The sequence below is a fragment of the Lasioglossum baleicum genome, chromosome 13 (genome assembly GCF_051020765.1).
Source record: "Lasioglossum baleicum chromosome 13, iyLasBale1, whole genome shotgun sequence".
In the NCBI taxonomy this organism is placed as follows: Eukaryota; Metazoa; Arthropoda; class Insecta; order Hymenoptera; family Halictidae; genus Lasioglossum; species Lasioglossum baleicum.
Genome location: NC_134941.1, coordinates 13,859,420 through 13,871,478, shown reverse-complemented (window position 1 = coordinate 13,871,478; position 12,059 = coordinate 13,859,420). Strand labels below are relative to the sequence as shown.

General features: G+C 40.9%; 2 protein-coding genes across 4 annotated transcripts; one reads left to right on the top strand and one right to left on the bottom strand.

Moving 5' to 3' along the window:
• Positions 1–308: 308 nt before the first annotated feature.
• On the bottom strand, positions 309–1,421 carry LOC143214918 (ATP synthase subunit d, mitochondrial). Its single transcript, XM_076436482.1, has 3 exons — positions 1,216–1,421; positions 762–930; positions 309–691 (listed from the first exon to the last, which is right to left on the bottom strand). Exons 1-3 carry the CDS (start codon positions 1,329–1,331, stop codon positions 467–469), a joined length of 510 nt encoding a protein of 169 aa, XP_076292597.1. The 5' UTR covers positions 1,332–1,421; the 3' UTR covers positions 309–466.
• Positions 1,422–1,763: 342 nt separating this feature from the next.
• Positions 1,764–11,841, top strand: LOC143214864 (uncharacterized). 3 transcript variants are annotated; one of them, XM_076436365.1, is made up of 8 exons: positions 1,764–2,996; positions 3,893–5,549; positions 5,626–5,860; positions 5,972–6,081; positions 6,187–6,433; positions 6,517–6,721; positions 6,796–6,994; positions 7,088–11,841. In XM_076436365.1, the coding sequence occupies exons 1-8, from the start codon at positions 2,767–2,769 to the stop codon at positions 9,167–9,169; spliced, it is 4,965 nt and encodes a 1,654-aa protein (XP_076292480.1). In that variant the 5' UTR covers positions 1,764–2,766; the 3' UTR covers positions 9,170–11,841. The 3 variants fall into 3 exon arrangements, with proteins under 3 accessions (XP_076292480.1, XP_076292478.1, XP_076292481.1); XM_076436363.1 differs by having other exon boundaries at positions 1,765–2,996; positions 7,085–11,841; XM_076436366.1 differs by lacking the exon at positions 1,764–2,996 and adding an exon at positions 3,040–3,370 and having other exon boundaries at positions 7,085–11,841.
• The last annotated feature ends 218 nt before the right edge of the window (positions 11,842–12,059 follow it).

Genomic DNA, 12,059 nt, shown 5'->3' with positions numbered 1-12,059 from the left:
CATGTTATCCGAAGCTGGGTCTATTGGCTGGGTCCAATCTATATACATTGTAAATATTTATTCGTTCATTCATCATTTCTAATCAACAAATTTCTTTTGTACAAATCAGATCTAAATAAACCTTCAAAGAAGTAACATGATAAATTTATTGTGAGCTGTAAATATCGTATTTGTAAATATACAAATTATTCAAATTCGTAATAGATAAATAACTGAATTACAACTGTAAACATTCCCCAACAGACGTGCGGCAGTGACTCTGAACTAAACTCGATGAAAATAATAAGCAGACAAATACCTAGACAATGTAAATAATAAACGTGTAGTACGGTACACTTTTATTCAGACACTTTGAAAATTGTTCTAACCTTCGTATTTATCCACAATGGTATTGATAATAATGACTATTACAATGAAAATTATCAACGACAGATATTATATTGGGACTATGGCATCTCAAATGTAATTAGTGACCATTATCATCATCTTTGGAATCATCCTCCTCTAATGTTTTATCATGGGGCCATGCGGTAGGATTCTCGCTGCATATAGCAAGCTCCGGATGTATAATAGCTAAATCTTCCATTGTCATATCTTCGAATGGTAATAAATTTTTAATGTGAGAAATTTGGTTCGACAAGTCTCTAATCATCTCATCCGCCTCAGATTTAAACTTTGCCACTGCTTCTTCCTGTAACATTATAAGTACAACATTATTAATCGAGCATTACTTGAAAAATTGAAAATATATATTGTTTTACCTCCTTCTTTCCTTGGGCTTCAATCTCTGCTGTATATTTATCGGCTGGATAAGGTACCGAAAATGCTTCGAATTCTTTCTGAAACTTATCTACTAGTCCTGGAGTCTTAATATTTTTCCTATAGTAAGCCCAATCGAGCTTTGGCGGTGTTTCTGGGTTAGCAGTCATGCTGTAAAATATACCAAGTAGTTTCTTGATCGATGACCATTTGACAAAGCTTTCTAACAATATCGCTACAAGACGTTATAGTGTAACATGTCTAACATGTGCAACTAGGTTATGTCATCTGAATTAGAACCGTTTAATTTCAAGATGATTATTTAACCACAGATGAATGAAAGCTTTGTCGCTCTATGTAGGGGACAATATAAAATAATGAAAACATGTATGCCTTGAAACAATTGTTATGCAGAGTATTTCGAAGACATTATGTAATGGAATTGGTTTGACTAACCGTCGTAAGATTTTATCCGATGCAGCTTTAAACGCAGTCAGCTCGGTCTTTTGGGATTCCGCAACTCGTTCGGCAATAGCTGCCCAGTCGATCGCCTTGATCGCTCTTCGTGACATCTTTCGTTTTCGTGACAATAATCCTTCTCAACGCGAGTCTCGACGTTTCGACTAGCAGACTAACGTTACCTTACGAGGGGACAGTAGTGGGGAAATGCTATAGTCGGAGTCGAGTGACGTCACAAGCCTCTAGTGTATTCATGTAGTCTATGCCAGACACGAACTTATTTCCTTTGTCCGTGATCTCTAATCTATATGAATATAGGCAGTTTTTCGACTGAATTATCTTGTAACGTCAGTTGTGGTTGTGGACAGATATTCCGTTATCTTATATAGAACACAGAATAAATGTTCTATAGATATAATATATATTTATGCATGTATACTTATATATATATACGTATATTTAGATGGAATATGCTCATTGGCCAATAACAAAAATAGATGTTCACATTTGATTACTGATTCGTTGGTGATCCCTTCCTTCTTCCTGATAGGAATTGGTGATGGAAATGATACAGAAACGTGAGGAACTAGGTATTTACATAATAAACAAGTATATAGACAAATATAATACATTTTATTATTAGAGGAAACTGTTTCTCTCTTTTACAAAAATTCATTCGCTACACAAAGTATAAGTATAAGCCGGTGTGCTGTCGTGCAACAGGAACCATGGTTCAAAGTGCACTTTGATTCCGGTCGTGACGTGACGAGGTTAAACATTTGTGACATTTGTTTTCAACAACAAGTGTGACGTTAGGTGTAGATGAAACCGTACGCTATCATAATCATATAATCCAGCTTATGGACCTAACTCTCTCTCTCTGTTCATACAATTATATATTATTATGTGATTATTCAGTGATTATTATATACAATTATAGCAAAAAACTAACTAAGATGTGAACGTAACTGTTTCACGTGTTACCAACTTAAAAAATCTCGATCAATGTTTCCCGAAAGAAAGAATGATTGCGGGAACTTTCGCGGACAAACCCGGTATGTATAGTAGAAGCACAGGGTAGAAGCACGTTTCTATGTGTACATATGTATGTGGATATCAACATACATAAGCGATATGTAGGTGGATATGTACTTACATACCTAGCGATGAAGCGTAGACAGGAGGATCGATAAAAGAGGATGATCGCGGCGAAGGGATGCGTGGGGTATTGAAAAGGAAAGGAGAATAACGAAACAAACGAGAAGAAGAAGGGAAGTAGATGACGCGCGTGGTTGCGAGTGGGTGCAAGTGGGTGGGAGTGGTTGCGAGTGAATTGCGAGGTTGTTCGGAGTTCGGGTACGGTTACGGTTACGGGTACGGGGTGGTGAGTGGCAAGTGCCAAGGGTGGGTGGAACGGGTGCGGACGCGGGCGGAGTGGGCGGTGGTGGTTAGGTGGTGAGCATAAAGAGGATAGGATAATACCGGTGCGCGACCTCCGTGGTGCCTTCAAGTTCGCCGCTTTAATACCGGCAGATCTATAATGTAGTGATGCCGAAGAAAAATACAAGGTATGCCAGAGAGTTGGGGTTAACGAGAAGTTCTCATTACCGAACCAATAATTCTGGCATCCCGCCGGAACAAGAAACCAGACATTTTCGCAGCGTTCGTATCGGTCTTACCAACGGCAAACGTTGGCTGTCTCTTAAAAAGCGTCTGGGTCTGTCAACAGATGAAGATGTTGCTGTTTATTTGCTCGATCTGGCAGAGTCCACCTCCAGGTACGATATTAAACAAACTACCTCTCTCTAACTTTTGACATGTATGTCTATTATATATTTTATTAGTAGTTAATTAAAAATGATTTATTTTTCTTGTGTGTTTGTAATTGAACGACGTTCGATTTATTATGGAATATCTCGTTATGAAAACTATTTTCGACTAATGCATGAACGTTTCTTGTCACTCGTTGACGGGACTTCCCCTCTTCTATGTCAATCAGCACCTTAGCCGAATCGCCATCTTGCGGACTTTGCGTTTGATATAAAAACAATCGATAATATTTTACTTGTTCGAATTACATATGTAACAAGTTGCAACAGCTATTTTCATTTGGAGAGACTCAAGAGAATGTTGAAGCATGGAATGTATCTCGGTAAACATTTTCTTTTCGCATCGGTTTAACATGTTCCGTGCCGAGCTGTTCTCACTTGACAATTAAGCAGACTCATGTGCTTTGTTCTATACTGAATTTTTTGAAATATATTCTACAGTTTAAAACTGGTTGTAAAATATATTCTCCAGTGGTACACACGCTGCCTGAATGAACAGTTTAATTCTTAGCATTCGAATGGTAACTCCGAGAGGCGCAACTAAAAATTGCTGTACCATTACTCAAAATATTGTTTACATTATTAACTATGATTACGAAACATTTAGGTATTGCATGAGACATTATACCAATTCCATATCTGTGAAATTTCAAAAATCATAGAGAATGGAAATATTCTAGGTTGGAAGAAATGTTTAATTTTGTAGGGTGGTACGGAACATGTTAATGTTTGATTTTTTGCTTGCTTATTATTTCAATTTTATGTTGTCTCAAAAGCCTATCAGTTATACTATTTCCATTCTATGCCATTCACCATATAAAAGTTGTTATTTCTATGACCGGTAGACACAGCGGCAAATGGAACGGAGAAGAAGAGAGAGAGACGGACGCAATTAAGAAGAACAAAACGCAAATGGCCTCGACCGATTTATCGATAGAAGATTCGGGAGAATTTGTCCGACGGAGCTTGAGAAAACAAAGCGGCGTCGTCATCGCTGAACATGAAACTTCTGTGGTCGCGGAACCTGCCAGGCTATCCAAAGAAATGGAATTATATACTAGATGCGGTTCGAGATCCAAACACCGCAAAAATAAAGTTAAACATCATAAGGATAAGCGAAAAAAGAAACGTCATTTGAAGACAGCTGACACAGTTATACCCGTAGAGCCTGCAAAACCTCTGCCAAAAGACACAACGTCAGGGGACGAGGAAGAACTTCCCGCGAAGGAAGATAATACTGGACTACCACAGAAACACAAAGTCATGTCGAATGCAGAAAATAGTGTTTGCATTTCCGCTAGGGAAGATGAAACTGTTGTATCAAAGACTGAACATGTAGGTAGCATAGAAAATGTAGGTAACGTTAGCACGAACAAAAATATACTTTATTCTGACATTGGAGATGTCGATGCGAAAAATATTATTTCTATTAATGGGAAAAAAGAAATGTCAAATTCGAATAGTTCAACAATATCGCCTGCTGTTAAAAGTAATTTCAGCGAATCTGCAACATTCGTGGACAGAGTTCTAGACACGTTGGATGCCAGTTCCGATATAGCACCTGAAAAGTTAGAAGGAGACAAAAATGTTTCAAATATTAATACCTTCGACTGCATAAGCGACAGCGAGAAAATGCAGGGCAACACAGCAGCTGACATGGATGCTTCAAACGTAAACTTTACAGAGACGGACGAAACAGATATTCGTAAATTGAAGAAAAGACGAAAGCGATTGAAATACGATACCCACGGGGAAGACGATGAAAATACTAAGGGAGATTCATCGGAAGACTTCGTAGAGGATTCTGTGCACAAGCACAAAAGGAAAAGGCACAAACACACCAGCGAGCATCGCAATCGCAGACATCACGATGTTCGGAAAGCACCACAGGATGGAATAATCGTGCAAGATAGCAAAGACGCTTGTCCGATTGTGGACGATCCACCATCCGTTATTGCAACATCAAAACCGCAAAGCGAGACAAACTTGGAACATTTAATGTCCGAGCCACAGAGATTAGCTATAAAGATCAAACTTTGTCAGGAATGCAATAATCGTCACTTGCAAGATGCTTGTCCATTGACAACACCGCAGTACGCGATTTCGGATTCTATATCGCTCGACGATTGGGTGAACAAGCATAGAGAAAACGCGGAAATATTGAAAGCTATGAAATGTGACGATCCCATGTCCGACGGGTATGGGCAAACTGCGGAGGATAGTATCGAATCGGACGAGGATTCACCCTCTACAGATCATTGTAAAACGAAAGTGAAAACTCAAAAGGAGGAAAAGCGATTGATCGTAGACAATTATCGACCATTGTATGCTAGAGACTCGTTGCCTGATTGTTTTGAATTAAGGATTGCCAATTCGGATCACGGACTCGGAATCTATGCGAAAAGTTCTGTCCCAATGCATGTGAAACTGGGTCCCCTCGTAGGACGGCCAGTCAGAGAAATGGACATCCCCGACGACTTCTCTATGCGGCATATCTGGGAGGTAAAATCGATGCGATATTCGTCATCGTTGTTATTGTTACCGTTGCATCTTGTTTTTCGTTGTTCTTTTTCTTTAGATAGATAACAATGGTAAAACCTGCTACGTTAGCACTACCAATCCGCTACGAAGTAATTGGATCCGTTACATTAGACCGGCGGAGACAAAGGAAGAAAGAAGCGTGGCGGTAATTACAAAGCGAGGAGAATTACACCTGGTTACCACCCAGAATATTGTATCAGGAATGGAGCTAACGTATTGGGCGGATTCGCAATCTTCAGCTTGGACAAGAAAAAATAAAGTAGACAAAACGAGTATGGTATCATCTTTGTCAATATCAGCATCGATGGTGAATGTTGCGACGAAAACAATCAAACGTTCGAGTATGAATTAAATGAAACGCTTATTCTTTCTCCTGTGTTTAGATTGCGGAGGTTGTAATTTGAATTTCACCCATCCGATATATTATCGTCTGCATTGTTGTATCTTCCATGATACCAACTACAGTTTGACGATAAGAAAATATCATTGTAAGGTGGGTTGCGAACGTGGATTCTGATAGGCATCTGGCTAACGACGATCGACGTAACTTAATTCGTAGTTTTTTTCTAAACAAAATCTACTGGTTTCGCTTCTCCAGGTATGCGGAGCTGCTGTTTTAGGTAAAGACAACATCATGAAACATGCGGCAGAACTGCACGCTGGCCGAGGAGCATATCAATGTCAGTACTGTAAAAAGTTCTTCTTACGCTTGAATTATCTCGAGATGCATCGAACGTACGGATGCTCTCAAAATCCTCAACGTTCGAGGCCGTTGTGCGATTTTTGCGGACGTAAATTTTGTCAGCCGCAGAAGCTCAAAGTACACATCAAACGAATGCATAGCGGTAAGCTTAAAAAACCGTGTTGTGTTTCACCAAGTTTTCAAAGTGTGTTCTGACAAGCATTTCGTTCTCTGGACTTTATTTAGATATGTCGGAGGTCCTCCGCGAGTTTCAGTGTAAGCTATGTCTAAAACTGTTGGGATCTCGTGCCGCTCTTCAGCGTCACATGAAAGAAGTCCATCACAAGGACGTGGTTGGCGCTGCGACTTGCGATAGGTGCGGCAAAATGTTTCAAAACAAGAGTAACTTGAAGATACACATGTTAACGCACAGCGGCGTGAAACCGTTCAAGTAAGACTCGCAGCAAACAACACTTTCAATGCTACGCGTCCTCTATTTCGTAATCGTGCGTAATCGATTTACAGGTGTAAAGAGAACGGATGTAAAGCCGCTTTCACAACGAAACAGTGCTTACAATTTCATTACAAGAAAGTACACGGTCTCACGGAGGAAATGATGCCAAAGATCGAACGATCCGTCGCGTACACTTTCGACGCGTACAGCGGTGGGCTCGTAGAAGACGTCGGCCGCGGCAAGACACCTCGACCCAGCAGGAAAGTCCAGGTTTGTTTTCGAAATCGACGGTAACGCTTGTTAAACGAATACTAACTATACACACGGGTTATCGACTGATCGGCGTTGTAACGTTTACAGCAGGACAACAACAATAGTCTGACGTCGTTGGACAAGGGAATGTTCGAAGGCAACTTGAAGGTTGAATCGTCAAGTAATTCCACGCAGTCAAACATAATCGAGTTTGGAACAAATCCTGCGGGCAACTACAAAGTGGAACATAATTCGCGCGTTTTAATATCTCCACCGTCGTCGCCGTCGCCGTCACCGTTGGCATCGCAGCTGCAATCACAGCCCCCGCCGCAACCGTCACCGCCGCAACTATCACCGCCGCAGTTATCACCGCCGCAATTATCTCCGCCGCAACCGCCACCGCCGCAACCACCACCGCCACAATCACTGCTACCGCCATTAATGGTAACGGCCCTCGAATCAACGATGGAAAACGTTCGCATAGAGACGGACGTGTACGGGGTTTCGCGACTGCAGAGCAAAGGCAGTAAAAAGTGGCTGGGCGAGTTCAATCCTTCGACTACGTTGAACATAAACGTAACATCGAACGCGACGGCGATTCCGCGTTTCTCGACGTCGGGCGTCGTTGTCGGAAACGCGTACGAGTTCGAGGATGTCCGAAAGGAGATTGACGAGAAGAATGGGAGGATCCAGAGCGTTATGGAGAGCAATAAGCTGGGGCTGAGCGTTTACAGAAGAACCGAAAGCGCGAATGCTAGTTTGCTGGTCGAAGCTGCCCTCGACGCTGCTGAAAGGGATATAGGAGCTGTATCTAGTCCAATGTTAGAAGACAACGATCGCGACACCAATCTTTATTCGATCTCCAGTCAGCTACAGTCTCCCTTACCGCAAAGATCACCGAGTCACTTGGACTCTTATATTCAGCAACAGGAGGAATTGATATCTCCTGCTCCTACACCGGACAGTCGGAACACCCCACCTACTCATCTGCACGTCGACTATCAACTCCATCGATCGATCGATTACATCGGAACACCGAGAAACCATAACATCGACCAGTACTTGCATCATGAAGATATCCCGCGCGTTTCTTCCCCGAACAATTACATCCATATGCAGCAGGATAATTTAGTGTCACCGTCGGCAACGCCGAATTCACGATATCCGGACGTCCATCATCATCATCACCACCACCACCATCATCATCATCATCCGGTGTCCGCCGACAATCTGTCTAGCGACGAGGGTGACTCTGTGGCGCAAAACCTTAGCCTCCCCGTTAAAGAGAAAACGATGCAACTGGATCTGTCGACGTCCTACAAATACGACGCCATCGACGAGTCCTTCCCTAGGGAAAGGTCGAGCTTCGAGCCTCTCGTTCTAAATGGCGGCGAACTTCAGGGTTTGGACATGACTGCGAGAGGCTTCCACCATGGTTTTAGCGTACAGATACAAAACACCGCGCGGTATCATCATCATCATTTGTACGAAATTACGGAAAGACAAACCGTCGACCTCAGTAGAACAGGAACCTATTCTATTTCACCTCCGCCTCTCTCTTCCTCTTCTCAATCGGCCGTCGCAACATCCATAACGGTAGCTGGTCCACCGCCTCCATCGCCTTCCGTTTCTTCGGCTAGCATGGTTCCGTTGTCGCAGTCGCAATCGGAACCGTCGTCTCAACCATCAACTTCTTTGGCACCGGTGTCGGTATCGGTATCGATATCGGAATCAGTATCGGTATCATCGGCGTCGACATCAGCGTCTTCATCAGCTTTAGCTTTGGCATCGATATCGGTTTCCACAGCACCACCTTCGCCTCCACTTCCACCGTCACCGCCACCGCCGCCACCGCCGCCTCCGTCTCAACCTCAACCTCCACCGCCACCGTATCCTCATAACGATATATTGAGGGTAGTAAGTCTGGATCTTACTCCTGGCGGCAGGCACACCGTCGATCTCGCCTTGTCAAGAGCTCATCATCTACACGGATCCGGAGCTCGCGTTATTACCAGTCCTCAATCGACCGGCTCCGGTAATCAGCATGTCCTAGCTGACCCGGTGGATGGTCGAATGCTGTCTTCCCCACCACCACCGTCACCTTTATCGGGATACAATCCCGGTTATCCTGTTAGTCCGACACCGTATCATCCACCCAGGCCAGGGTACCATCATTACTCTGGTTATTACTGATCGGTAAACGATTGCTTCGTGTTCGCTCCAGGTGTCTTGGGATAGATTGATATTCTTGTGCAGCGTGAACCACGAATCGTGATCGAAGTGAAGTAGAGATTGCTCTGTCATTAGCAGTCCGATCGAAAATATTTTTATCAGACGTAGCATGGTTTCGAGAGAGCTTTCACGCGATTATAGCGGATTTTTTGTCGGCTCTTTTTGGCCGTGATTTTTCAAGGTCAACTTCGATTTTTTTGCAAATACACCTGTCATTTTGTACGTCTATTTATTAGGGGATTTCAAGACGAATTCAGTATCATAACATAAAAAAATAAAATGTGTTTAAAAAATTTTTTTTTTACAAAAAATTTGTGATCTGACTGCTGATAACAGAGATTAACTAAAAGAGATTACCCCTACTGATCACGATTCGCGGTTCACCCTGTACTATAGTTTTTCCAGTATTCTCTCATCAAAGGTAGACATATTTTCGAACCTTGCCGAACGAACATTTGCTGCCCGAACAATCGATACGATTATAGGATGCGTATGAAAATGTTGTCGTTTCGCAATGTTACACTATACACCGTTCTCAGTGATTTACATTTCCGTTTATTTACACTTTTTACCGAATTCGGAATCGAATGTTTACTTTTACTTTAGTCTACTTTAGCTTAGCTTAGCTTTAGCTTAGCTTAGTCCATTTCGCTAACAGGTAAACAATTTATCACTATAATGATATGTATCGATAATAGGCTTTAGTTGGACGCGTTAGGACAGAGATGATAGCAACAGATCACGGAACATTGAGATTCGATTGCATTTCTTAGTCTTGGATACTTGTAGAATCTCAGACACCGAAGATTATTCGGTATTAGACGCGTCAATGATGAAAATTGATCGAAGTTTCCTTACCTTTCGAACGAAAGTACAAGTTTGGATTAAAGAGATCGCACAAATGTAAAAAAAAGAGAAAAAAAAGAAAATCGGTACACGTAGAGCCGTCGAATTAAACGAGACGTTTTAAAAAAATTTTGTACGATCAAACTAGTCGACTGATAGAAACGCGATCGTTGTAAAAGTATATAGCGAGATGTCACGTGTATTTATTATTTTTCTCAAATGGACATTATTTTTTTAAGATACGTGATAAAATAAGAACAAAATCGTAGAGAGAAAGGAACCGTTCTTCGTTCCGCAAGCAAAAGTACGACTCACGGATCAAAGAAATTACGTACGATTTCCGAGTATATCTAGCCTTTAAAAATCGGATATTTGTATTAACACAGACTTTTCCTGAACAGTGCAAAATTCGTCGTGATGGTTATACAATTTTTCTAAAGGGCTGTAGGTTCTCTTCCGCACCGATCGATGCGAGATTTGCGAGACGATAGCGCGAAAAACTTTTACTACACGGAGAACGTTTACACATTTCCTATTTAGCCGCCGCATGTTCGATTTTTCATTTGTCGCTGTTGTTATATTATACAAATGTATATGTATAAGTACGTGTACATATATTTTCGTTTATCGTCGCCCGTTTTAGGATTATCGTTAATTACATCGCCGTCGTGCAACATGTATACCGTTCGTTCAACTCGACTCGACGCGATGCGATAGAACTCTTTCTGTTTTGTTATTTATTTCCCCGAGAAAATCGCAAATGGTCGTTTCAATCAATCGAGGCAGTCTAGAATTCGCTAAATAAGCTGAGCGAGTTGCCTAATTATAGCTGTAAGTATGTCTATTATGCATAGCGACAAGAAATGTTAAGCGTTCGTTTTTAATTCTAGTCATAGTAAGTATGCACCTGTATAAGGATCAACATTATTATCTTACGGTTACGTGAATTGTATCACGGAGATTGCAACGTGAGCTACGGGGTTTTTGTACTCTACGTGCAGAACAGTAAATTGATTTATAATACTTTTTTTTTCATGTTTTAAACTGTAGATGAGAATCGTTGAACATGTCGTACGTGATTGTATTGTATTGTACATTGAGTTTTTCTACGAGTCAGCAACAGGATTGCTAAAGCATAAAATAAGACTGTATCTCAGTTGCAATGTTCGTAGCGAGGTGCGAGCGAATAGCTTCCGAATTGTCGAGTATTATACTTCTATTGTTACGTGTTTTTTCAAACCAAAGATTAACGGAATCGTGGAACTTTTGTGCCAAATTGATCAGACATTAATTGTACCATAAATATGCACATTCTACGTGTATACTATATAATGAAACTCTGCGATTATTTTCGGTTATTTAAACATGTCGTAGCATTTACGATACGTAGTATAGGTACATAGATGCATGGATGTGTGTATGTATGTATGTATGTATGTACATATGTTGATACGTATTCGTAAGTAAGCGAGGTATATGCGTGTATGTGCCGTTTGATTTTTCATAATAGTAATGCAACGAGTTTTTAATTTTTTAATTCCGTCTTTACCTTGTTTTTGTATTGTGGAAAAGAAAAATTTGTCAGAACGTCTACATATAAACTGAACCATAATTTTTGCTATCATTCATTCGTAGGTATTATATATATTATCTATATGTCATCGTCAATCACGATGACGAAGAAAAACTTCACATTACAATGTTTACGAGTACAAATATAGCACGAACATATTTGTATCAACTTCATTAACATTATAAACGAAATAAATAGAATACGATAGAGAAAACTGATACAAGTTTCATGTGTGTTTTAATTTATAATCGCGCGAAAGCTCTCTCGAAACCATGCTATAATATCTGATGAAAACATTTTCGATCGGACTGCTAATAACGGAGTAATCTCTGCTGATCACGATTCATGGTTCACCCTGTATAATTATACTTCCATTATACTTCAATTCTACTTTTATATATTTTATATATATTATACTCAATTCTACTATTC